The following is a 25,020-nucleotide window of genomic DNA, read 5'->3' as shown; positions in this document are numbered from 1 at the left end:
GTTCACACGAAAGGCAGTGACCCTCTGTCCTGGCACAGGAGCTGCACCAAACTAGAGCTCTGGCTATCTTGTGACAAAGGAGGAGGTATAGGTCGACTTTAGTTGAGACTTTAGTACTGAGTTTCATGGAGAAGACAGTACCGAGGGCGGGCTGGAGCCGCTCAGCGGTGAGGAGCACCTGCCAGTGGGAGAGCACAAGGGCAGGACGGGTCTCGCTCGTGGCCGCCTCCCCAAAACGTTGCCCATGAAGGGCTCAGGAAGTGTTTGTGGATGGGGTGATATAATCAATCACTCTTTAAGGCCTCCCCCCTCATCTAGGGCAGACCCTCTGCCTTTTCCACTGTTGCCTGCTAGAGCCTTTCCAAACACCTGCAAGAGCAGGACTTGACCCCTGCAGCCCCATGCATCTACGCATGTGCAGATGGGAGGCACGAGGATTTCAAGACTGCTGCTCTGCTGCTGTCACCCAGGAAAACCCTGAGGTGAAGAAGAACCGATCCCAGCTCTGGGGGCATCCAGGAAGGGGCTTTGGCTGCTTAGCTGTTGATGCTCCCAGGTCCAGTGGAATAGATCTCATTGGCCTTTTCTGCTGAGCTCCCTGATGCCAGTGGTAGGTTGGCCCCTGTTGTGACGGGGAAGGTTCAATGCTGCGTGCTGGACCCTCACGGGGAGGTGCTCAGGGCTGCTGTGGCATGGAAGGAGGTCACCTACATATCAAGGTCACTTCTCTTTCCGAACTCTTCTGAGAAATTCCTATCACGTAATCAGGGTTTCTCAGTGGGTGAACTAAACACCATGCCTACACACCCACCCCAGATCACCCACCGTAGGCCTACAGAACCAGGCCCTGTGAGAATCAACACATTTTATAAGGTCTTTAGGTGATTCAGATAAGACAGGAAGGTTTGAGAGTCACTGGTTGCACCAGGTCCCTGCTTCAGTAAATAATATTGTCAGTAAATTCTCTTTTTAATTCTGGAATTTTCAGGTATCCTTTTGAAACTGTGTCTAGCCCTTGCCATGTCTGAGGTGCCAGTCCTGCACACTCAGAAATCCCAGTATAACTTTTGACTCTGCAAAAACTTAACTACCATGTAGTAGCCTACTATTAACCAGAAGCCTTACCGGTATCATAAACAGCTGATTAACACATACTTTGTGTATGTGTCATATACTATATTCTTAAAAGAGAGTAAGCTAGAGAAAAGAGAATATTAAGAAAATCATTAAGAAAATACAATACCGTGCTGATAAAAGACCACATCTGAGTAGACCCAGACAGTTCAAACCCAAGTTGTTGAAGGGTCAGCTGTATTTAAGTAAGAAAGCAGAAGACTCGGGGATGAAGGCCAAAATAACTTTTTCCTCGGGGGCACCAGAAGAGCCAGGCTGTGGCATCACGGAACTGGATCTGAATGCCATCTCTGCCAGTCCCTGGATTCGTCACCGTGGGTACTTCACTTAACCTCTCTTTCTTCCCTGGCAGGTACTCCGTTAACACACAGTGGAAGCAGAGCAGATACTCTGTTCCCTCTCATTTTCCCCTTCTCTCTAATTCATCTTGTGGTTCACTTCTTGAAAGGCAGGGGACCGTGGGTTAGGCAGCAATCACTGTGAGCAGAGGATTATTAGTTGTCTTAACTCCTATAGCTTGTACTTTATGTATCTTATTTTTGACTAAATTAGGCCACTAGTGAATACTTAGTATTACCAATGTTGAGTAACCTTATGAAAGTTAGTTAATAACATGCCAGAAACTGGCCAAAAATAGATATATGATTGATGCAGACTTTTGTGTCACCTTTTGAAAATAGGGGTTCTCAAGAATTATTTCTCTAAAAAGGTTATTAGCTGGATGAAAGAATATATAATATATTTGCTAGGAACCAGGGAAAACTCTGAACTTTTTTCACTGGTCCATTTTAGAACTTAGCTTTAAAAAGAAAAGAAAAAAAAAAAAAACCCTGATATTTGGGATAAAGAGTATTATTATTCTTAGTCTTGTTTCATGTTGTAGTATCTTACTGATGAGAGTGCCTACATGATCAAGTTAGATTATGGAAATCTGTTTACTGAGGGTCATCTTCCAGTCCACATGGTTCCAGTGGTAACCAAGTTGCCATTTAGTACTTGAGCCAGGCCACCAGGCCGCACCTCGTGGGGTCTGCCTACAGTCTCTTCCCATTTAGGGGAGGGACTGGAGGGGAATTGGCTAAGAAATGCATAAAGAGCACAAGATGCTTTTACTTTTTCACTTCCTATGACATGTTTTATACAAATGATTCAACACTCATGGAGGAAAGAAAAGCCGTTATTAAGGTATAGTATTTAGCTGATGGAAAGCAAAAGAAATCTTTCCATTCTAACCAGTCCCTATCAGCTTGCACAGAACTACAGGACCAACATGAAAAAGAGCTTCTGACCCTGGTGGAGGAGAAAACTTTCTCTCCCTCTTTTACATAAGACATGTTTCCCACACTTGCAAAGGTAGTGGTTCTCTAGCAGTAATGATGTAAATGCAGAAACTGGATCTTTTCATGTCCCAGGACATATTGTACTGAATTGAATGCACCATCCATTTGGATTGAGGAAACAAAAGTCCACAATAAGTAGCTCCTCCATCAGCTCTTATGAAAAATGTGCCTTTCTTTTAGAAATGTATGTCCCAGAACCAACCAATATACCCATTGAGAAAACAAATCACCGTGGCGACATCGACCTGGAGGTTCCCTTGTGGCCTACACCAAGTGAAAATGACATCATCCATCTCCCCAGAGGTAAGCGCCAAAGTCAACTGAGATCTCTGTAGTCTTACATATGATCTATTTTTTAAATTTTTCTTTAATGTCCTTTAGATATCTTTTTAAATGGCAGGCCCAAGTAATTCAAGTAACCACTCCAGGGAAGACCTCCCTGGCTATAACACAGTTAACCCAGAATGATAAAATAAGTCTGCAGGTAACTGGATAAAATGCCTCTTTCTGGCCCCACAAGCTCAGAAACTGAGTGATGATGGAAAGAAATATGTTCCTTGTCCTAAAAGCTTGGTATCTGGAACTTCTAAGCCAGCTCTCGTATTTGTATGTATGTAAGGAAAGTAATAAATTATTCAGTCCCTGTGGATTCTGGGCTAAGCATTTATGCATTAGGTTACCCTCTGCTTCCAGGTTGTTTTCTCTCCATGAGAGTTCAATTTATTACATGTGTTGATTTTTCCACTCATCGGATTTATTCCATGCTTCCCCCCCTCCCCCCAGCTCTGTCCTTTCAATTGTGTATAATAGGCATGTTTATTCTTTCTCTCAGTAGTTAAGTGATAAAGCAAGGCAGGGTTCCTGGCAATATTGCCTCCTCTATAAAAGTAGACACCTTAATCAAGAGGTCTTAGCCATGACTCAGTACTGCCTCCTGTCTACTCAAAGGACATTCTCAAAATCACTACTATACACATATTATTTCTTTTGGGAGAAGCAGTATTCATTGCTTGAGAGACTAAGGGTCTGTTGTTACTCTAGATATTCTGAATCTTTAGATCAAGCCATTTAACCAGAGAGCCAGATTCCTGGACCCAGAGTTTTGGCTACTAGTGTAATTGCCGTGACTGAATTGTGCTTTGTCATTACGTTTGCATTCATCCAATCAGTAAATATTAGTGCCTACTCCGTGCCACACACTGTTCTAGATGCTGGGCTTTAGTCATAAGAACAGCCTTATTTACTGCAATACATTAAGGACCTGTGCATTATGTAGTATCTGTTACAAAGTTGCTGAGGAGAAATTTCCTCATGTGTCAGTAGCAGAAAAATTTATATTCTCCTAAGTAAGATTATTTTTAATTAAAGTTTATACTTCTCCTAAGTAAGATTATTTTTAAAGTTGAAGACACTGTGAATCTTGATGATACTTGTTTCCGTTTTTGCTTTAGCTGCTGGGAAGCCCAAAGCTAAATTTTATGGCCTTTTTGCATCAGAACAGAACTTAAGGACTGAATTTTGTAAATAGACTTCAGTTGAAGCTTCCTTTTCCTTTCACTAAGATTTTCCTTAATTTACTTTTAAATTTCTTTGTAATGACATGATACTCCTAAAATCATTTGCAATATCATTTGGAGTGTGGTAAGAAAAGTTCATTCCTTTATCCATTGTGTATTTAAAACCTGAATTCATCAATAGGATGTTATTTTGACCTTTCGCTTTTGTCTTGATGCTGTTAAATATGAAAATATGAAATATATTAAAATGAAAATATGAAATTATATGAAAATTAAACTTCCTATAAAGTATTACCATCTACAATGGATGGAATGACCAGGAAGTTTCTCCTTCCTGTGCCCCCAACCCTCCACACACAGAAAAAGCCTATTATTAAAAAATCTGATTTTAAAACCATAGATAGTCTTAATATCACAAAGCTGTACTACTATGAACTGAGTTTCCAGAACAATTTAAGAGCAACTCTTTTTGATTATGTAATCCCTCCATGTTTCACTAACCTGATTTTTGATACATTTAGACAACCTGACCACAGTGGTTTATTTAAAAGAAAAGTAAGGAAACTTCCAGGAGGTGCTCCTGATTGTTACAGAGTTAACCCTGCAATCTCTGCAACAGTCCTGGCAAGAATGATGATTTAAAGGAACAGAAAGACCTTCATTCTTAAATGTTGTCCCCTGTGCAGTATATTAACTAAGGCAGGAAAATTAATAGGTCTAGCGAGTTTGCAACAAGTTTATGAAGAGGGAAGCATTTTTGCTTAGAGCTCAGGAAACCAGAATATCAGCCAAAAGGCCAAACTCTCGATTCTGGCTTCATTTTTACTATTACACTAGTGATTAGTCTTCACTGTCACTCGGGTTAGTCTAAGAGGATACTTTGTCCTCTTCTCCTGTTTGCTGGTAAGCAGGGAGCTAAGCTAATGTTCCTGCTTCAGAATCTTAAAGACCATATAGGTTAATGTTAATACTTTCAGCAATCTAGTTTTAGTCACTTTATAAAGTCTCGTAACGATTTTGTTTTCTTGGCTAGCTAGAACCACCTTCATCCTGCCCAGTTGCTGACCTTCTCTCACCCTAATTTTCCCTGTCTCACATCCGTCCCTAAGAGCTCTGCTCTCTCGTAAGAGGGCTTTTTGGATCATTACACTTGAATCATGGTTAGCCTGAAAGCATTAGGAAGAAATGAAAAATGAAACCAAGTTCTTGAGCTCTATTTGCAGTGTAACTAAAATAATCCTTAAAAATTCTTGTTTAGGTAATAAGTGCTTATAACTGTTTTCCTCCTAGACATGGGTCACCTCCAGGTAGATTACAGAGATAACAACAGGCTGCATTCAGGCGAAGATTCTTCACTGGACTCCATTGCCTCGGTTGTGGTTCCCATCATCATCGGCCTCTCGATTATAATAGCATTCCTGTTCATCAATCAGAAGAAACAGTGGATACCACTGCTTTGCTGGTATCGAACACCAACTAAGGTATAGTCTTGAAAAAGTTTGTGCCTTGTGTGACTAAACGAGGAAGGCTTGTGCTTGTGTGCTTCCATTCCCTTAAATTGCTTGATGTCTTTTTTATTAGCCAGTGAAAATTCTGCTTTGGTGTCTTGACCTCAAATTGCATAGCAAGCTGTAGCGACCCCAATACATATTACTTGCCTGGGGCTGGAGCACTCACTGGATGAGTTAGCCATCATCCATTGGTTAATGAATCCTGACCTCACCACACATCCAATTTCAAGTTTTCAAAAAAAGAAATACTTCTGGACTGATTGCTAATATTAGAAATTAAAACTCAGTGATCTACCAGCTTAGAATTGGGAAAGAAATCCTAAAGAGAGGGTGACCACACTTGGGCAAGAGCAACAAGACAGCTAGAGTGTCATGAGTATATACGAAACTCCAAAGGACAGGGGGAACGTATCTAGGGCAAGCACACTAGTGAAAGGCAGCAAAAGATCCTGAAGAGACTGTAAAATAATAGTAGACCAGGCAGAGAGAGGACATTTCATATTGAGAAAGAAGGAATATGTATTTGTTGTCAAATCAGCCTGTCTTAAAAGCCAAGAAAATTCATTTTTTATTAAAGGGAAAAGTTATGATTGTCTCTAGCCCTAAGTCCACTTTTTACATTTAGTTTTTTTCTTAAAAAAAAAAAAAAAATCCTATGCCCTTAAGAATTGAAAACAAAACAAAACAAAAAAAAGAATTGAAAACAGCTTGAATAATTATTTTAATCCAATTTCTCATCTAGGTAACTCATCCATATAAAATTACTGTCAGGTGCTTTATCCTGCCTCTGCTTTTCTTTCAAGAACTACACTTTAGGCACCACCTCTGCTGGGCACGTGCAGGGTCAGGACGCGGGGCTGAGCAAGACTCAGTCCTCGCTGTGCAGAGCTGGGAAAAGGGACCAGCTCATGATGTGCATAGAGTAGCTGGATACAGACTGGGGCTGGCCTAGCCTGTGATGCTTTTATACAGCGAGTGATTTAAAATTGCCCATTTCTCTTATTTCTCTTAAATCTGCCTATCTGGTGACTCCCACTCCTCCTCCCACCCTTTTGGGGGCTAGACTGCACCTTAAGGATTTGAACATAGTTCTGTGGCTTCACTCAACTCTTTTCTCAGTCCCTTCATCCACCCCATTTGACAGAATTTATTGGCATTTCACTTTTAAACACAGCTTGTCGGGCAGGATCCCTTACAAAACTACTGGTGGTGCTAGAACGAAGTGGAAACACCATGTCCAGCATCGCCCCAACCCCCACCCCTGTCAGTGTCCTGTAAAGCTCTTACCTCACTTGAGTCAGGACCACATTTGTTAATTTGGGATACGTAAAATAGCTCATTCTTTGTGGTTTTTCCTCCTCTCATTAAATAGCCTTCTTCCTTAAATAATCAGCTGGTGTCTGTGGACTGCAAGAAAGGAAGCAGAGTCCCAGTGGACAGTTCACAGAGAATGCTAAGAATTGCTGAACCAGATGCAAGATTCAGTGGCTTCTACAGCATGCAAAAACAGAACCACCTACAGGCAGATAATTTCTACCAGACAGTGTGAAGAAAGGCGACGTGGATGAGGTTTCAAAAGACAGAAAACGACTAAATCTGCTTTTAAAAGTAAACTAGAATTTGTGCACTTGCTTAGTGGATCGTTTTGGATTGTGACTTGATGTACAGCGCTAAGAACTTACCGGGATGGGCTCTGTCTACGGCAGTGTGCAGAACAAGCATTCCCACTTTCCTCAAGATAACTGACCAAGTGTTTTCATAGAACCAAAGTTTTTAAAGTTGCTAAGATATATTTGCTTGTAATATAGCTGTAGAGATATTTGGGGGTGGGGACAGTGAGTTTGGGGAGACGGGTTGGGAGGGTGGTGTTGGGAAGGCAAATTGGTCAGCTGGGCTCGGGGAGAAATCCAGTAAAATAAAAGCAGTTGAGTTGTCCAGAGGATATTTTCCTGTTGCTCTGAAGACTGCACGGGTTGCTTCAAAGCTCAGGCCTGAATGAGCGGGAAACGGAGGCCTTGCGATCCAGCGGCCATAGCCACCTTAGGACTGCCAGACGAGCACGCCAGAACCTGTTGCTAGCCATCCCCGGTCTAAAGCCACGAGTTTCTTTTCTATCCGGTCACGCTGCGGTGGGCGGTGAGCAAGCAGGAGAAATGTGATGCGGCATTTCCCTGCCGCGGGTTATTAAGGATATATACAGTTAGACTTTTTGCTGCTTTGTTTTCTTCCAAGCCAATCAGCCAGTTCCTAGTAGAGTCAGCAAGTGAACAAGACCTAAGTCATTTCTTGATGCGAGCACTGGAGCTTTTCTTACCACAGCGTGGCAGGAAGGAGGGAGAGGGCGAAGGACACCAGGTATTTCCAGGGGCTGTACTTCATTGTTTGTCGTGGCTTTGTTCCCTTGTTGGTTGTTTATAGTTTTTGTTGAAGCTCTAGCTTAAGAAGAAACTTTTTTTAAAAAGGACTGTTTGGGGATTTTTTTTTCCTTATTATATACTGATTCTACAAAATAGAAACTACTTCATTTTAATTGTATATTATTCAAGCACCTTTGTTGAAGCTCAAAAAAAAGTATGCCTCCTTAAAACTTTAGCAATTATAGGAATATTTATGTAACTATCTTATGCTTCAAAAAAACAAAAGTATTTGTGTGCGTGTGTATATAATATATATATGCATATATATTTATACACATACAATTTATGTTTTCCTGTTGAATGTATTTTTATGAGATTTTAACCAGAACAAAGACAAACAGGCATTCCATATCAATGCTTTTGATCACTTACAAATTTTTAATAACACAAAATTTCATTCTACCTGCAGTTTAATTGGGAAGAAAGTTGTGTGTTGAGTGTGTGTGAGTGTGAGTGTGTGTATGCACACGCCTTATGCAGTCAGCATCACACCTGCTTATGGAGAAGGTATTCCTTTATTAAAATCTTCTTCCTTGTTTGGATAGGCTTTCTGTTGGTTTTCAATTTGTTCACTGGCCAGAAACAATGACGGCAGTTTCTCTGCATCACTCATCAGCTCCTGGATTTTTTTTTTTCAAACAACTGTTTGAAACAACTACTGGAATATTGTCCATAATAAGCTGGAAGTTTGTTGTAGTTTGCCTCAGATATAACTGGCTGTATACTATAGTGTTAACTTTTCAAACAGCTCTTAGCACTTTTATACTAATTACCCATTTGTGCATTGATTTTTCTTTTTCAAATGCTTGTTGTGAAAGACACAGATACCCAGGATGCTTAATGTGAAAGGAAAATGTGTTCTGTTTTGTAGAGGAACTTTCAAGTATTGTTGTAAATACTTGGGACAGAGGTTGCTGAACTTTAAAAAAAATTAATTTATTATTATAATGACCTAATTTATTAATCTGAAGATGAACCATTTTTTTTTGTCTTAGAATATCAAAAGGAAAAGAAAAAGGTGTTCTAGCTGTTTGCATCAAAGAAAAAAGATTTATTATCAAGGGGCAATATTTTTATCTATTTCCAAAATAAATTTGTTAATGATACTATGTTACCAAAATAGATCTACATCAACCTGATTGGTATAAAATTTTGTCGACAATGAATCCATTCCTGGCATAAAAAAAATATATATAGATCAAAAAAAAAGTTGTAAATGCTTGCTTTTTGTTTTTTCAATCATGGCCATATTATGAAAATACTAACAGGATATAGGACGAGGTGTAAATTTTTTTATTATTATTTTAAAGATATGATTTATCCTGAGTGCTGTATCTATTACTCTTTACTTTGGTTCCTGTTGTGCTCTTGTAAAAGAAAAACAAATATAATTTCCTGAAGAATAAAATAGATATATGGCACTTGGAGTGCACTGTAGTTCTACAGTTTGTTTTGTTTTCTTCGAAAAACAAAGCCATAAGGGAATTATTTGCAGCTGGGTTCTTGGCAACAAATAAACACTTTGAATCTCAATTTCAAAAAGGACTGCTCGTCCTTTTGCGTGAAAGTCGTGAGTCTGATGACCATCCAGCACCCCAAGCAGCTCTGGTGCTGCTCTCAGAGGGCAGGGCCTTTCCCCCCACAAACCCTTGTAAAAAAAAAAAAAAAAGAAAGAAAAAAAAATCCTGCTCAGGATGGCACTTCGATGCTGCTCCTTAGGGAGACAGCCTACCTGTTGTCCCTCACAAATCAGGAACGTGCTCCTCTCCTCTCATTGGTATCAAAATCCATTCATCATGTGTGCCAGCAAGGTAAGAAACACTGATAGTTCACCACTGAAAAAGCAAGTTTATCAAGCAAAATCAGAAATCCCATTACACAGGGACTGGGAGTTGAAAGGACGTACACTCCAAAAGCATCAACTTAAGAATGAACTATAAACAGACCACTATTGAATCTCCACCAAAAAATAGACCCTCAAGGACTTTTGACTCTCTAGTAGGTCTTCTAAAATGATACTTCCTTAGTATAGTCAAAACTTTTTTTTACAAATTTGCATCATTAATTCAGTTGAAGTTAGTTACTTTATTGTAGAAGTATGCAACTTCATCAGTTGAAGGGCAAGGGGCAAGTCCCACATTCTCACTATCAAGACACTGATAAGACAAGGAACCAGCTCAGGCTCACCTTTCCCCAGGTCACAGGTGAGCTGCCAAGTTGCCCTCCAGCTCCAAACTGAGCTGCTGCCTTTGCAGCCCTGGGGTCCCAGTTACCAAGTGAAATGAGGAATAGGAATGAGCCTGTGTGCTCACAAATGTTTAAGTGGAATTTTAAAGTCCCCTGCCAGGTCCTCTGAACTCTTTCCACACCTCTGTCAGGGAGGGAGCTGCCACTGCCGTCAGGAATGTCTCCCAGACCCAGGAAAAGAGTAAGACTTCCCGGAAAAACCCCTCTCCCCTCTCCTTCCCATCATGAAGCTAATCAGGGGGTTCACCAGCTTCCACACTGTAGTGATGGACAATGTGTAGAGTGGTGGGAACCCTGGGTGGCGCAGAGGTTTAGCGCCTGCCTTTGGCCCAGGGCGCGATCCTGGAGACCCGGGATGGAATCCCACGTCGGGCTCCCTGCATGGAGCCTGCTTCTCCCTCTGCCTGTGTCTCTGCCTCTCTCTCTCTCTCTCTGTGGCTATCATAAATAAAAATTTTTTAAAAATTAAAAAAAAATGTGTAGATACAACAGAAACTCAAAAAAAATCTCTCCAACATGCAGTACCCTTTTTTCAACATTTATTAAATGGCAATGACTTGACTGGAACTGGCAGAAAAGTGTTTCATGACCAGTGCCGGATCGATGAGCTGTTTCCAGGAGTAGCGCTTTCAGGAGACACTCGGGCAGGAGTGGGGACAGGGCGCCACAGCAGCGCACAGGATACAGGAAAGCACCTTGGAGGACACAGGCTCCTTGTCAAGGACACTTCTTCACAGACACGTGAGGCAAGACATATAAACATCCAAAGTTCAACAATACTAGGTTCTGAAAGTGAATGGCAACTGAATGGTTAACGTCTCAATAGGGGTGAAAGATGCAGCAACCTCCAGTATCAGCCCTCTCCCCACTGGGCCTCCAGGCCTCGGCCTTGGTCATCAAGGCCCTTGGTCATCATCATTGTTGATCCGTAGTTGTCGTCACTGTCATCTGCCATAGCGCACATTCTGGTTCCCCTTCTTCAGAGAACAGCCCACGTTTCAGTTTCTGTCTCCCTTGACAACACTGTAGGTAATATTTATCCTGACAGTCCCTTTATAAAGAACAGCGTCGGTTCTTGCCACCACCGAAGAACAGTTAACAGTATAAATCTCTCAATGCTTTAATATAGTTCTTCAGTGCAGTGCAGATCTAGAAAGCCATAAAAACTCAACTGGGCATACTGTCAGTTCAGGAAAAATATAACTGCGCATGCACAAACATTACTCCCCCTTACTCTACAAAGGTGGAGGAGAGAAGAGTTCATAATTGTTAGTATTTAACAAAAACAAAACAAAACAAAAACACACACACACCTCTAGAATTCAGAACAGTGCCATACTTCTCTTGTTCATAATATAAAGAATTAGTGAAAGCATGATCTAGTTAATACTGAATCACAAACCCAAGTTCAAGTGTGCTGAGTTTCCAATAGCAGAAGGGAATGGTAGCCAGGTTTCAGAACAATGCTATAGGAAATCTAGCTTGTAGTCCACAGAAGAGAAAGCTGTTCCTGACGCGGTGCTGCCCTATGTAGGACAGAGCACTAGAGGAAGGAAAAAACTTTTAAATAGAAATGCATATTTTATATGTATTTACACAGATGTATATACATTTTATATACATTTTATATGTATATAAAAATATACTATTAAATCAGGAGAACAAACAATGCAAAGATCTACAGTATCAACTTTTTTTAAAAGGTTTTAAAAGGCTACACATTTTCAACAGTGAAAAGTTCTCCTGACACATTATTGCCCAGAAATGAGATACCAAAAGGCCATGTCTCTTAAAATGCCACTTAGAGATAAGAGCCCATAACATTAGACTTATACCATCAGGCTTGTAACACCACAAAGAGGCTCCCCAGGAAGTGAAAGAAGGGTGCAAGTCTCCACACACACATAGCAGCAACCCTGTCTACACTACCAGCCTTTGGTACAACCTGGAAGGTGAGGTGGCAGCAGGCCACAGTGGGGTAATTAAGCAGGTGTGAGAAAAAGCTCAAGGAGCCCATAGAACATCCATCCCTCCTTTCTCAGGCCAAATGAGGCCACTTTTCTACCTTCTTTCATTTCATACCTCTGCAGTAAAATGAAGCTTGGTATGTTTAGCAGTCCTTGTTGTTAAAACAACTATGAGGAAGTCCCGCCAAGAAGGCAGAAGGAGAGTTCCCCCTTAAGCAGCTGCACCTTCTATGGGGTGGGGTCCTGCCCCCTATGGTAGAGGAGTTGCTGATGGCTGTGAACTTCCAGGATGGGTGGAAGAGAGCATGTTTGGTCAACCCCTGTCTATATAACCCTCATCCATACCCTCCCCACGCAACTGAACAGCTCTGAGCATCACACACGCCCACTCACATGCTCAGACTGCAGAGTCACCACCTTGGTTTGAACCCTAGCTTCTTTTCCACCCAGTCCTCATAAAGCCAAGGCAAAGCAACAACAAATGCACACAAGCAGCTCGTGAGAAGCAGCTATAGTACAGACAGGCCTGGCTCACAGGCTGGAGTCTGTGGCACAGAAATTAGCAAAGTGCTGCTTTCCGAAGGCATGTGGTACAGGTTCAGTTACAGGCCTGGGTTACAGGGGAAAAACTTCAACATCATTCGCCCACAGAGCACTCTGTTCTCTGGATCATAAAATTCTTTCATGCAGTAAGTCAAATGATAAAATAGCCAAAGAATGCTTCAGAAGCTTGTTCAGAGCATCTCTGGTGCTCACAGTAGTGCCCTAGGGACCCCCTATAATTAAGACATGTTCTTTATGTTCATCTCATTCCTGTGTCACATCTATAAGAACAAACCTCAGAACAATCCAGCTTTCATACCAATGCTAGCACAACATAAAAAGCAAACAAAGGTATCAGGTATTAAAAAAGAAAATTCAGAATGTAATAGGAAGAAAAAGCCCTTCATCAGAAGAACACAGCTTACTTAAAAATTCAATATATTCTTTTCAACCCCCTCCCCCTCCCCCTAACCTAATGACTGGCTCCACTCCAAGTCTCTTACAGGTGATATTTAGTATATCACTGACTTGGAACTCCCCATATATTCTACTGAGGTTCTCTCTTTATGAAGCTATGGCTGAAGAAATGTCCCATCTGAGTTACCTAACATCTCAGAAATCCCAACCTTCCTATGATTCAGCCAGCAACTCTGCCGAGAAGAGAGAACCCAAAGGACAATGTTACCAGAAGAGGACTGCTCTCAATACTGGATCACACCCTATAGGGTGCATTTTATGATGCTTGGAATAACTCACCTGAATGACTGCTGCTTTATAAAAAATAATTTCACTGAAAAGTATTAGTTTTGCCTATAATTAAAAAGTTCATCAGTTCCCTCTTTATCTTCCAAATTTTGCGCTTTACTCACCAAAGTAAGTGACCTCATTAACATCTCAAATGACTTTCCTTTACCCCATCACTGTTCCCAACCTGTGATCTTGATCTCGCTAAGATTTATGGCTCATTTTCCACAGTCCCAGTTGATGAAAATCCATTCATTTTCTCCCTCCCCTCCCCATCCCTTACAACTATCCCCTTATTATTCTCTCTGGGACTCTTCACAAATGTGACTGTCCCCTCTTTCATCCATCCTCACAGATCTGTCCTCTTCTTTCTACTGTCCCCAAAATGGCAGAGACCACCTTACCAACGCTTCCAGTGTCAGTGAACACCCCAGACTCACATAATTGTGGGAAGTCTCCATAATATTTCCTCACTGCCTGCCTCCATCCATGCTCACAACTGAGCTATGCAAATTACTTCCAGTTCAAGACTCCAAATAAAAGTTGAATTTTATAACCATAATTCATAATGTGAGGAACATCAGTAAGCCATGCATCTATCCTCACTATGCACAAATGAGACTGATAAAAGTGTGTTTGGAAGCTACTTTCTAATCTATTAGCAGGAAGCTACTTTCTAATCTATTAGCAAGATGATGCACTCATCAACTCAACACTTTCCAACCATCGCATGCACAACATAAAACTCACCTTTCAGTATATAATCAGTTAACAAGCTTGGAACCTTTTCACTGTCCTCTTTCATGGCACGAAGAACTGTAAAACAAAGGAGACAAAGACAAGGCAACAATTTCAAATTCAGATCAAGAATCTCATTTATGTTGTAGCCTTAATTAATTACATGGCACAACCCACCCATGCAAATGACTGATAAATGGAAATACAACTGCAAAGGCATGAGAACACACCGTAGCCGAGTAAGTCCTTATTCAGGTGAGAACATTCCTGTTACCTGACACTCATCTCCCGGATTTAAAACTTCCAAGCATAGGAATCTGGAAAAAGGAACTGGGTCATTTACACAGAGCCTCAGACCTGTCACCCTAAGTACTGGAAGGCGAGGCACCATCGTGAGCACTTCCATGGGCCCTGGGGAGTGGGAGAACCTCAGTATGCAGATCTCACAAGCTGGAGAAAGTCCTAGATAAATGACTAGTTAGCTACATTCTCCAAGGAACATATCTGTCAGCCTTCTTAGAAACCAAACTGTGAGAAACCAAAACAAAGAACGGACCTACAAAGCAGCACTCAGCCAGGCCTTCTGCTCCGGTCTGCTCCTATACTACGGAGGAAACTTAGCGAATTAGCCTCATCCCTATAGGCAATCTTTGACAATTTTATCTCTAAGCAAAGACTAATAGGATAATCAGCTATTAGAGTGGCTAAAAATCTAAGCCACCCAGGAACACACGAATAAACACTACATGAATAAATGCTACCCTTGCACAGTGACTGCCAACTCACTGTCTCCAGAGCATCCTGAGGAAATGCCACACTCTTTCCCCCGAGACATATGACAAAACAACATGGGGTAACCGGCAAGTCAGTCCATCTGGGCCTAAACCCTGGCTTTCCCACTTCCTAGCTGTGGAGCTTTGAGCAAGTTACTTGGCCACATAGTGCACCAAGTTCCTCATGTGTAGGATGAGACTCCTCATCAGACCAGTCTAAAAGGCTTGTGATTACCAAGTTACTACTTCAGATGTGAAGGCCTTAGAATAGTGCCCCACATGGTATAAATGCTATATAAGCATTAGCATGACATTATTCTAGTTCTTACTACTGCTGTGGAATTCTAGTAGCTTTTCTGAGGACGGCGACATAACCAGAAAGGCTACACTCGTCTTCCCAGGGCTTTCACCACAGCTAACATCCTAAAATCTACAAGGCAGTGGCAGAGGCCCCGGTTCTCCCCCAAGTTTTTAGGAGATAACCACTTTTTACTTTCAAAGTGAAACTCATACTAACTGGGACATTCACTCACACCCGCTACACATGTTCACTCATCCAGAGATTCCAAATGGTGTTTGTCTACAAATACATCATCTAAGAATCAGCCTGACATTCTGTGGGAATTATGTGACTGGTTTGGCCAAGTATGTTTGTCCATGATCTGAGAAGCCAAGGTCTTTCAGGAATTCCTAGCTTCTAAGGCAATAGTTATGTTCCCTTCTTGGAGGGCTACTCTGTTCAGTATTTCTGTTTCCCATCATGTTTTAGATTTGTTTTCATTTCTACATAAAATCACATGCCATAAGCTAGCATTATTAAAAAGCACAGTGGATTGGGAATTAAGAGACCCAGCCCTATAATTAACTATTCCCCTGTGTGATCTTGGACACTCCTAATGTCATGAGTTCCTCCGGGAAAATCAGAGGGCTGGCCACCCAGTTAATCTCTTCATTCTCTACTTCAGACTGGCTAGCATCACTTGATTTATCCATATTTTAATATAAAAGACTGTGAAAGTATTGTTCACCAAAGGAAGGAATAACAACTTCACATAGCAGGCAGGAAGCTCCCTTGCGCTCACCCCAACCGTGCCTCCTTATCTCTAAATTCTAAAACAAGTCTCATCACCAAGATCTATTCCTGTGATTTTCTCTTTTTTGGTTCCCTCTTTAATCAGCAGTTATTACAAATATTTACAGTTAGAAAGAATCTAACAGGTCAGCAAATCTAGTCCCTTCAAGGAAAACAAACAGACTTACCTCAAATCACCCATATGTTATTTACAATGAGGGAAACATAGCAAATATTTTTATCCTTGTTTTTCATTGTGACCAAGAGAAAGTAAGTAACATCCAAGGATATCACTGTAAATAACAGGGATAGAACCAGAATTCATGACTCATTTATGGCTATCATAAGAGATATTCAATGGAATGTATATTTAAGTCTAACAAATTATTTCAAAATAATAACTGCCTCTTGAAGATGGCAGTATTTTTGTCGACTTTGTTCACTAAAGTCCCAGAATGCAGCCTGGCACAGAATAGGCTTTTTTAATATTTGCCAAATAATTCTTAAAATATTACTAGCAATTCAAATTCTATCTATGACTATTACCTTGGGTTCAGGGTCCTACATTCCTAAAAAAGGAGAGCATTTTAGGACACATTCTAAATCTTTCCTATTGAGTTACTGACAGTCATATTTATAGAAGATCCATGAAGCACCTTATTTATTGATGAATGATCTGTTCTTAAACATTCAAGAGATGATGCAGAATCAAGTTACATTTTTTTTCCCTCAAAAGTTCAGCTTGCAAATATTTCAAAAGGTAAGAAAAAGCACAAAAACTACAAATCAACTCTGGATTTAGGGTCATGGTTGATGCTATAGCCATTTATGGTTCATTCTCAATAAATGATAATATCTATCATTTACTATCTTAAATTGACAAAACAAAACAATATCAATTAACCAACCAAAATTAGTATTTAGATTCAGCAAAAGTAAATATGGTTAACTGTTTAATTTTGTCTTTGCTCACTTTTTGTTAATATTTGAAGATCTTCAACAGATGGTGGTCCATTTTTTTTCTCATAGGGAATGACTGTTGTCAAGTACTGCCAAGTGAAAAAAAAAATGTCACTTAAATCTGAATGACCTTATCTGCACAAATTTGATACAGTTACATTAAGTCTATTTTATAACATGAAACATGAGCTATTTTAATAAGGAACATGTGTATCTTACTATCTCAGCTGGAACTCCTATTTTGCCCAATTCTATCTGCTTCATTCAAGCCTAATGTTAACATAAACATCTATTTTTTCACCTTTCAGTTATTGAAAATTTACTAAAATTAGGTCTGACGGTAATTTGTTCATTTTTAGTCTTATTTAACATTCTTCTTGCATATTTTCAACATACTTTGAAAATAGTAATTTCAAACTAAAAACGGAGTTGCAACAGTTCTGCATAACCATATCATTCCCAACAGCCAAATAATTCTGTTTCAGACCATTTTTTTCTGATTGAACAAAATGGTCACGTGGATAACTTCACAACTTTAAAAACACATACCAGCTTCTTCCAGAAGCTAACATAGACATGCATATCAATTTCAGAGGTGTATTATTATTATTTTAAATTATTCAGAATGTTTAAAGGCATTAAAGGAAAAGAGAAAAGTGAAAGGAGAGAATGGCCTAGTGAATAATAAATATTTACGTCTGATACTGAGACAAACGGCCTTGTTCACTACTGTAAAGGCTCACGAGTATCAGAGTTATGGCCTATAAGTATGTCCCATGAAAGCAGAATCTAAAAATTATTGTCCAGATGTTCCTATTCTGACCACTCCACCAAAAACTATATAGTTCAGTGTGGTTTGCATGTGCTCATCTGGAGATCTACTGTTTTTACTCAGAATCTTTTGAGACCGAGCCATTAGTCCTTGCCCTAAATCTCCGCTCTATTCCTAACCCTCCATGAGTGATTTCATCCTTGAGGGACCTCGTAATCAAAAGACAAGGTAAAATGGTTTAACAAGAACTGGCTCCCTAGGTACAGAAAAGAAAATGAATTATTCATGTTTAAGAAACAATTCCCACCATCTTTTTGGTGTAGACTTCTCCAAGGTGACACCAAATTGTAGAACTGAATGTTTCCTTGTGAATAATACACAGGAAGCCGGAAACAAGCGCCTCCCCCCCCCCACTTCATGGATGGGGGGGGGGAGTGGCAAGCTGGCTGGTGAGAGCGTCAGGAAGCTGCGCCCCCACCAGCACACTACCTGGCTACGGTCTCAGGCTTCCTGTCCCACTTGCGTGTGTAGGTCAGTGTGGAAGTTATTTTGCCATCCTGTGAGTTTGAGAGAGGTAGAGGTTCCAGAATAAAAAAAAAAAAAAATTATACCATCCCTTAATGGAGCTGTAAATGTCAATGTGAAGGATTATTTAATACTGATTATTACCCTTCTCAGGTAATACAGAAACTATCTTTTAGCAAAAACTCTATGCTCAAATGCTTTCTTTTGATAAACTGCCAAAAGCTACATTCTGCACACTTTCTCAATCTTCACTTAAAAGCCACATTGAAGTTTTCCTTTTGAAGTGAAAATTTCAAATTGTGAAAGGTAATTTTAAGCACACTCATTAATATAGATGTGTTTCCCCTGTTCATGATCCTCCTCAAATCATTATACAAAAATGTTAATGTAAAGTAAATTGCTACACATTTGGCCAGGTACCTATATCCACAAATAATTTTGTATAAATCACGTCGCATGCCTCACTTGACAGACAAGTGTGTTGGCTGACTACATGATATACCTTAATACCGCCTGAATTTCATTTAAAAGGAGGTAAAATATGTATGTGTTTGTGTGTGTGTGTGTATATATATATATATATATATATTATATTATATATAATATATATATTGACATGTTTGACCTAGAACTCTAGTCAAAAGACACCAACACCAGCTTTCTTCCCTCTCAAAAGACATCTTGTTTCTCAAACTTTTAGAATTAGTGTAGCATTTTCTAGTTTAGTTATATATTCTATACATGCAACTCATTATGTCAATGCAATTTGTTTAAAGGTAGTGGAAAATGGAGCTCTAAATCATATAGTAAGAATGCATTTAGTCTATTGCCAATTTGAAAATCGCTTTTTCCTAAAGGGAATTGTATGCATTACTGAAAGTATAAAAATGATAGACTTTCACTTCTCTCTTTTAAGCAATAGTCTTAGTAAATTAGTAAAATTGCCAGCTTTCAGGACCTTCACTTACACAGGAAATGAAAAAGCAGAGAATGAGGAAAATAAGGATAACCCAGCACCTGTTTCTCTCCACCTGAATTTCCAAAGGTGTGGCGGAGGCCATTCTGAATGACATTTGAGATCCCTTCCATGCTGAAGCGCTAAAGGCAGCAATATACGGCCCGGCCCGGAAGAAAAGGACAGAGAAAGAAGTTCAAAGACTATTAGTAAGAACGCACCACAATGATTTATGTGCCCAAGAGACAAGCCGTTAGAAAATGCCACTACTCGTTCAGATAAAGCAGACAAAATCATGCTGTTTTTAAAATGTTTTTTGCTTCCATTTCTTTGCAAATGCAAAAACAATTGCTTTTATGCTACTATATTCATGAAGACTTTCCTCATGTAGCTGATCAATTTGCTCCAATGTAAACATCCTAAATTGTACACATCTTTGTCTTATGCAAAATTAGCACATAACTTTTAAGATACCTTTTGATATTGTTTACCTACATTTTATCAAAAGTCTGAAAACTTAATACGAACAGTATGCATATTTTCTGCCTAAGTTTGCATATTTCTACCACAAGTTTGCAGAAACATTAACATAACATTTGGCAAATGAGAATGCTGTTACTTGGAGAGCTGATGACTGCTTCCCACTCACTCTTCAGGCCACCTGCCATTGCCTTGGTGCAGAAAACTCGAACTGGAAGAGCACATATGCTTCCTGGAGAGCAGAGTGGATCCCATGTGCCAGCAGGCCCCTCACACTTGTGCAGAGACTTTCCCACTCTGTTTCCCACTCTGTTTCTAGGAAATAATTCTAGCTTCTTTCCCCCAGTAACCTCCAAGACTTCCTAGAATTCACTGTACTATAAAGGGAATATTTTTTCCCTCAACTACTTATCTTGATTTGTAACCAGTCTGCAATGTCATCAGACACAAGGAAAAGAGTCCAGTGGCACCTCTCTGGCTGCTGAGTCAAAGGCCTGAGATGGATTCTTACGGCGTGACTAATTAAGGAGGAAGGCATCCTGGAAAGGGAGTTTAGTCCCCATTCACCAGATGGGTCCTCTCTCTGGATTTTTACAGAGGAAAGTTGAATCAGTAAACACATTTGAAGAGTCAATATAACGAATATTTACCGGGCCCCGAGGAACAGAAGAGGAAACCAAGGCAATGGTCTCTGCTTTCAAGAAGGTATGGTTTAGCCGAGGGGTTCTCAAAGTATGGCCCAGGGACCCCTCCCAGAGGTCTCTGAAAGATTTTTAGGGTCCATGAGCTCAAGATTATTTTCTCAGAAATACTAACATATGATTTGCCTTTTTCACTTTCATTCTCATGACTTACAGTAAAATATTCCAAATAACAGGCTGAATGCAGAAGCCGATTTAAGACTCTAACTCTCTTGAATTAAGCCAGGTATTAACAAGATTAACAAAAATGCACAGCAATGTCATGGTTTCTCACTAAATTTTTTATAATACAGTTATTTTTCATAAAAATATGTTTTTTGTATAAACAGTGAATTTCTTATTGGTGTTTTTAAATGAATTGGTAAACTTTTTAAAAATTTTATCTAATACAGTAAATATCTATCAATATGACTTAGATAAACAAAAGCCGTTTGGGGTCTTCAATGACTTTTCAGAGTATGAAGGAGTCCTAACAACAGTAAGTTGAGAAAACGCCAAGAAGTTTAGTCTTTGAAGGAGCTAATGCCTCTTCATCAGTCATATACTCAATGGTATTATTGAGAATCAGAGTACCAAATGTTACCATCTTTGGAGAACATGTACAACCATGCCTCTCCTCCTGAAACGTCCCTCCCTACCCAGTCTTCCCAGAAAGCACGCCATTTTGTTCTGGTAAGACTAAAACATCTGGTCCGGACACTGGACAAGCTTCGCTTTGCTGACAGCCTTAACTATTACCTTTGATAAAGTTTTAAAAGAAAACCCACATAAAATTGTTTGTAGATCTCTGTCCCTTGTAGCTTTTTCACGTGTTATCATGTAATTTGTTCAGATTTTTAAGCAGATTATCAAGAGATGAACTTCTTAGGCTCTAGAGGCTAGAGCCATTCTTTAAATTCTATCAAATATATTTTCTCTCAAAAGCAACAAAGAGAAAAATACTTAATTCTCTATATGACCTGACTCCATTATCTATCATGTTAAAGTTGGATACAGACAGAAATTACCAAGCAAGGTAGGTGAATAGTTTTAGCATCCCATACATCAGGAGATGAAGGTATACTTTACATTTGAACAGCATGTTCTAAAAACACTAGCTGTACCTCCCTGGTTGGAAACCTAATGACTGTCACTGCAAAAATAAAAAGATGGATGCACATTCTTGGACTCCAAGGTTCCAGATGTAATTTAGGTTTCCTTATTAAATGTGCAGTTGCAGGCTCTCCTGAGCCATTGCAACTACTGGTAGCCTGACGACTCCTGAAAGACAGCTTTCACGCAACCAGAACACCAGGCTTGGTGGCAATAAGTGGAAACACAATCGGGTGAAGCCGCAGCAACCAGAAAACTACAAAATTAACAGCTGATCTAAGTAAATGAAGTAAAGGAACTCTCCTGCAGCCTGTGCCCTCAGGCTGGAGGCAGCTGAGCCAGGAGCTGTGACCAGCAGGGAGGCAATGTGGCAGCTAGGAAGGTGATGCTGCCTCCCACTCCACTGGGGAAAGGACAGCACAGGAAAATCAAAAAGTGTGCAGGAAATACAAGGAAACCAGCTAACAGAGATGTTTGAGAACATTCCTCCACCAGTGCTCCATCCCTCCCCACCCCCACACCAGAGTCACACAGCAACCATTTCTTCCCTTTGCTGGATTTTCACTCTTCCTCCTATCTGCTCTTTCTCAGGGGCAACTTTAACTTTTCAAACCCTCAAACCATTTCCTTCCTCCAGGGTTTCCTGAGACAGCTCTTCTCAGGTCACTTCTCTGATGCTGAGATCCAGGGACACTTTTCAAAGCCCTCTGAGAGCCCGTAAGCTTTCAACCTGCCCCCCCCCCCCACCTCCTGGATTCCTACACAGGATCCTCTCCCTGAGTTCCCCCCTGCCCCTCTGGGGGCAGACTCCCCCTCTGACTCTTTCTCTGCTCAGCTCTCATGTACTGGGGTCCTCCAGGATTTTGTCCCTGTTGTTCTTCTCACGCATGCTCTCTGAACATTCCCACCCCACCAATGTACAGCTCCATTTTCCCGAGATCAGGACAGGGCTGAGCACAGAGCCTGGCACTGAGGAAGGCTACGGTACACATTAGCCAGCTTTACTGCAACTACCTAGCTGAGTGTCACTTGTGTGTTTGAGGCCTACTGGCCATCTGTACCTGGACATTGCTAAAACTCATCATATCCAAAAGTGAACTCATCTTCCTCTTGCCCACCAAAGATAAGATGTTGTTTTTTTTTTTAATCCTGTTCCTCTTTCAGTATTCCATACCTTTCTCGTTCATTTATCCATTCATTCAAAAGAACAGGATCCAAATATTATAGGTGTTAATGACTCAAAGTGAACACACCAGCCAAAGTCCCTCCTACCCTCGTGACCTGACATTATAGAAGAGGGGCAAGAAAAGTAAAACAAGTCAATGACCTAGACCGCTGCAGATAATGTGTGCCCAGCTGATAGCTATGACATGTCAAGTAAAGAAGGGATGCCTATTTTATATTGGGAGGTCAAAGAAAAGCTCTCTGAGGTGACATCTGAGCTGAAACATGAATTCAACACCCTCCCCAATGAGCTACAAAGGACAATGGACAAAAGAGATCCTCTCAGAGAACAAAACCAAAAGCAGCCAAACTGGCCAACCCAGAAGTTCACTCTGTGGCCAGTGCACAGGGGTCCTATTACTCTCCTCTAGTGGGATGTGGAACAGCAGCTACTGAGGATTTCCATTCTCCCCTCCTTCCCTTAGCAAGTTTTCATTGTGGCAGCCCTGTTCGTGCTCCATCTTGGGTGGATGAGCCAACATGGCAGGCTGAACCTCTGCATCACAGGGGCCACATCCAGAGCTAACGGGAAAAGCAGGCATCCCCCAAAATGCCTGGCCTGAGGCTCAACAGGGTTGCTATCAACAAGACCTGCATATCTCCCTCCAGGGAGGAGGTACACATGTTCTCCCCACGCTTGCCCAAGTCAGGAATCAGTGACCCAACCCTTCATCCCCTCTTCCCTGCTCCCCAATCAATAGATCCCACCCCTTTCGTATCCCTGAAATGTAGCATTCTCCTATCCTGACTGTCACTTCTTGGCTCGGCTCCTACCAAAAGGAGCATACCAGCCTCTGAGTCAATTTCTCTCTAGTTGTCACCTTCCAATTATTTCTTGAAACACTGAAGTTTTCTTCCCAAAAGACAAATCTGAACAGGTAATGATCCACTTAAAACCTCTTTTCGGTTTATAACAGCCTTTGCACAATGACCAAATGCCTTAGCATGGCATACAAAGCTACCCATTTTCATGCTTCCACTTTGCTACTACTTCTTCATCCTCTTCTTGAGTTACTTTCTCTCTCGCCTTCAGCTTTCTCTCTCAACTTCTAGCCATGATGAACAACCCTCAGGGCCCCAGATGTGCCTGTCACCTCCCAATGGTTGCCCACACCACTCCCTCTGCTTGGTATGCCTGTCCCTTCTTCTTCTTGTCCTCTAGATTCAACTCACCCGTTCCAACCCCAATCCAAACTCGGGGCAATAGTGGTTTATCCACACCTCTATCATGAGACACTGTCAGGCACAGAACACACTGAGAACACAGAAGCTGCTCTGAATACTGCCATTACCACTGTATACCTAGGTCTCTCAACCTTGAGAGTACTGACACCTGGAGTCAGATAGTTTCTTTGTTGTGGGGGCAATCCTGTGCACTGTGGCATGCTGAACATCATCACTGACCTCTACTCAGAATTCTAGCACCCCTGCCCCTCCACTCATCCAGTTGTGACAGGGACAGCTGTTTTGGGACATTGCCTAAGTTGTACAGGGAGGCAAAATTGGCCTGGTTTTGAGAATCACTGCATAAAGTGCACTACATGCTGTGTTAGCTGGATGCCCAGATTATGCCCCTGCATGCTGGGATTTACTATGCATCCTTAACAGTCAGGCCTGACACTTAATTAGAGATCAATATATGTTGGTCTCATAGTAGTAAAAGAAAAGATAATCCATATATTTTTTTATAGTGGAGATGAGGCACAAGATCTAAAGAAAAAAAGGTCTGGGTTAAATGTTTGGTTTTTAGAGAGAGAGAGAGAGAGAGAGAGAAACACGCATGCTGACAGTGGGGGAGCAGAGTAAGAGAGAAAGAATCTTAAGCAGGCTCCATGCCCAGCACAGAACACAACGAAGGGCTCGATCTCACAACCCCGAGATCGTGACCTGAGCCAAACTCAAGAGTCGGACACTTAACCAACTGAGCCACCAAGATACTCTAGTTTGGGTTAATTTTTAATAAGTTTAACTAAGTTCTCACAATCGTTAAGAGTACAAATAATGTCAGATACTTCTTTTGTGTGCCAACAAAGCACAAACCCATCCTCAGCATGCAGGAGGCATTTGATGGAAAGTTCCTGACTTAAATTAGAAAATTTTTTTAGCAATTAGTAAAATATGTCCAGAATTGAGGATGAAACTAGGAATCACACCTTACTCAAAAGCATGTGGAATCAGAAAATTTTTCAAGAGTCAACTGGGATAGAAAAACACTGAACTAGAAAGCAGAGGTCAGAGTTCTCTCCCAGCCTTGTCACTGATGTCTGACAGGAGAGCACACCCCTGTTTCCACACATGTGAAATAGAT

General features: G+C 40.9%; 2 protein-coding genes across 14 annotated transcripts in view; one reads left to right on the top strand and one right to left on the bottom strand.

The window, feature by feature from the left end:
* CRIM1 (cysteine rich transmembrane BMP regulator 1) overlaps window positions 1-9,346 on the top strand; it is a 186,843-nt gene extending 177,497 nt beyond the window's left edge. For all 12 annotated transcript variants that reach the window (XM_072767305.1, XM_072767313.1, XM_072767304.1 and 9 more), the window contains 3 exons: window positions 2,655-2,777; window positions 5,282-5,472; window positions 6,875-9,346. In XM_072767305.1, the coding sequence (XP_072623406.1) occupies window positions 2,655-2,777; window positions 5,282-5,472; window positions 6,875-7,051 (491 nt within the window). In that variant the 3' untranslated portion in view covers window positions 7,052-9,346. The remainder of the gene's footprint in view (window positions 1-2,654; window positions 2,778-5,281; window positions 5,473-6,874) is intronic.
* A 1,342-nt stretch (window positions 9,347-10,688) lies between these two features.
* FEZ2 (fasciculation and elongation protein zeta 2) overlaps window positions 10,689-25,020 on the bottom strand; it is a 42,069-nt gene continuing 27,737 nt past the window's right edge. Inside the window, exons 6-9 of one of the 2 annotated variants that reach the window (XM_026018945.2) lie at window positions 19,278-19,358; window positions 16,977-17,052; window positions 14,171-14,236; window positions 10,689-11,709 (exon numbers count right to left, since the gene is read on the bottom strand). In XM_026018945.2, the coding sequence (XP_025874730.1) occupies window positions 11,693-11,709; window positions 14,171-14,236; window positions 16,977-17,052; window positions 19,278-19,358 (240 nt within the window). In that variant the 3' untranslated portion in view covers window positions 10,689-11,692. The remainder of the gene's footprint in view (window positions 11,710-14,170; window positions 14,237-16,976; window positions 17,053-19,277; window positions 19,359-25,020) is intronic. The other variant, XM_026018946.2, reaches the window with a different exon arrangement.

Source organism: Vulpes vulpes, chromosome 8 (assembly GCF_048418805.1).
Source record: "Vulpes vulpes isolate BD-2025 chromosome 8, VulVul3, whole genome shotgun sequence".
NCBI classification, from domain to species: Eukaryota; Metazoa; Chordata; class Mammalia; order Carnivora; family Canidae; genus Vulpes; species Vulpes vulpes.
The sequence above is the reverse complement of the archived record's forward strand: the minus strand, read 5'-3'. Positions and strand labels throughout refer to the sequence as shown.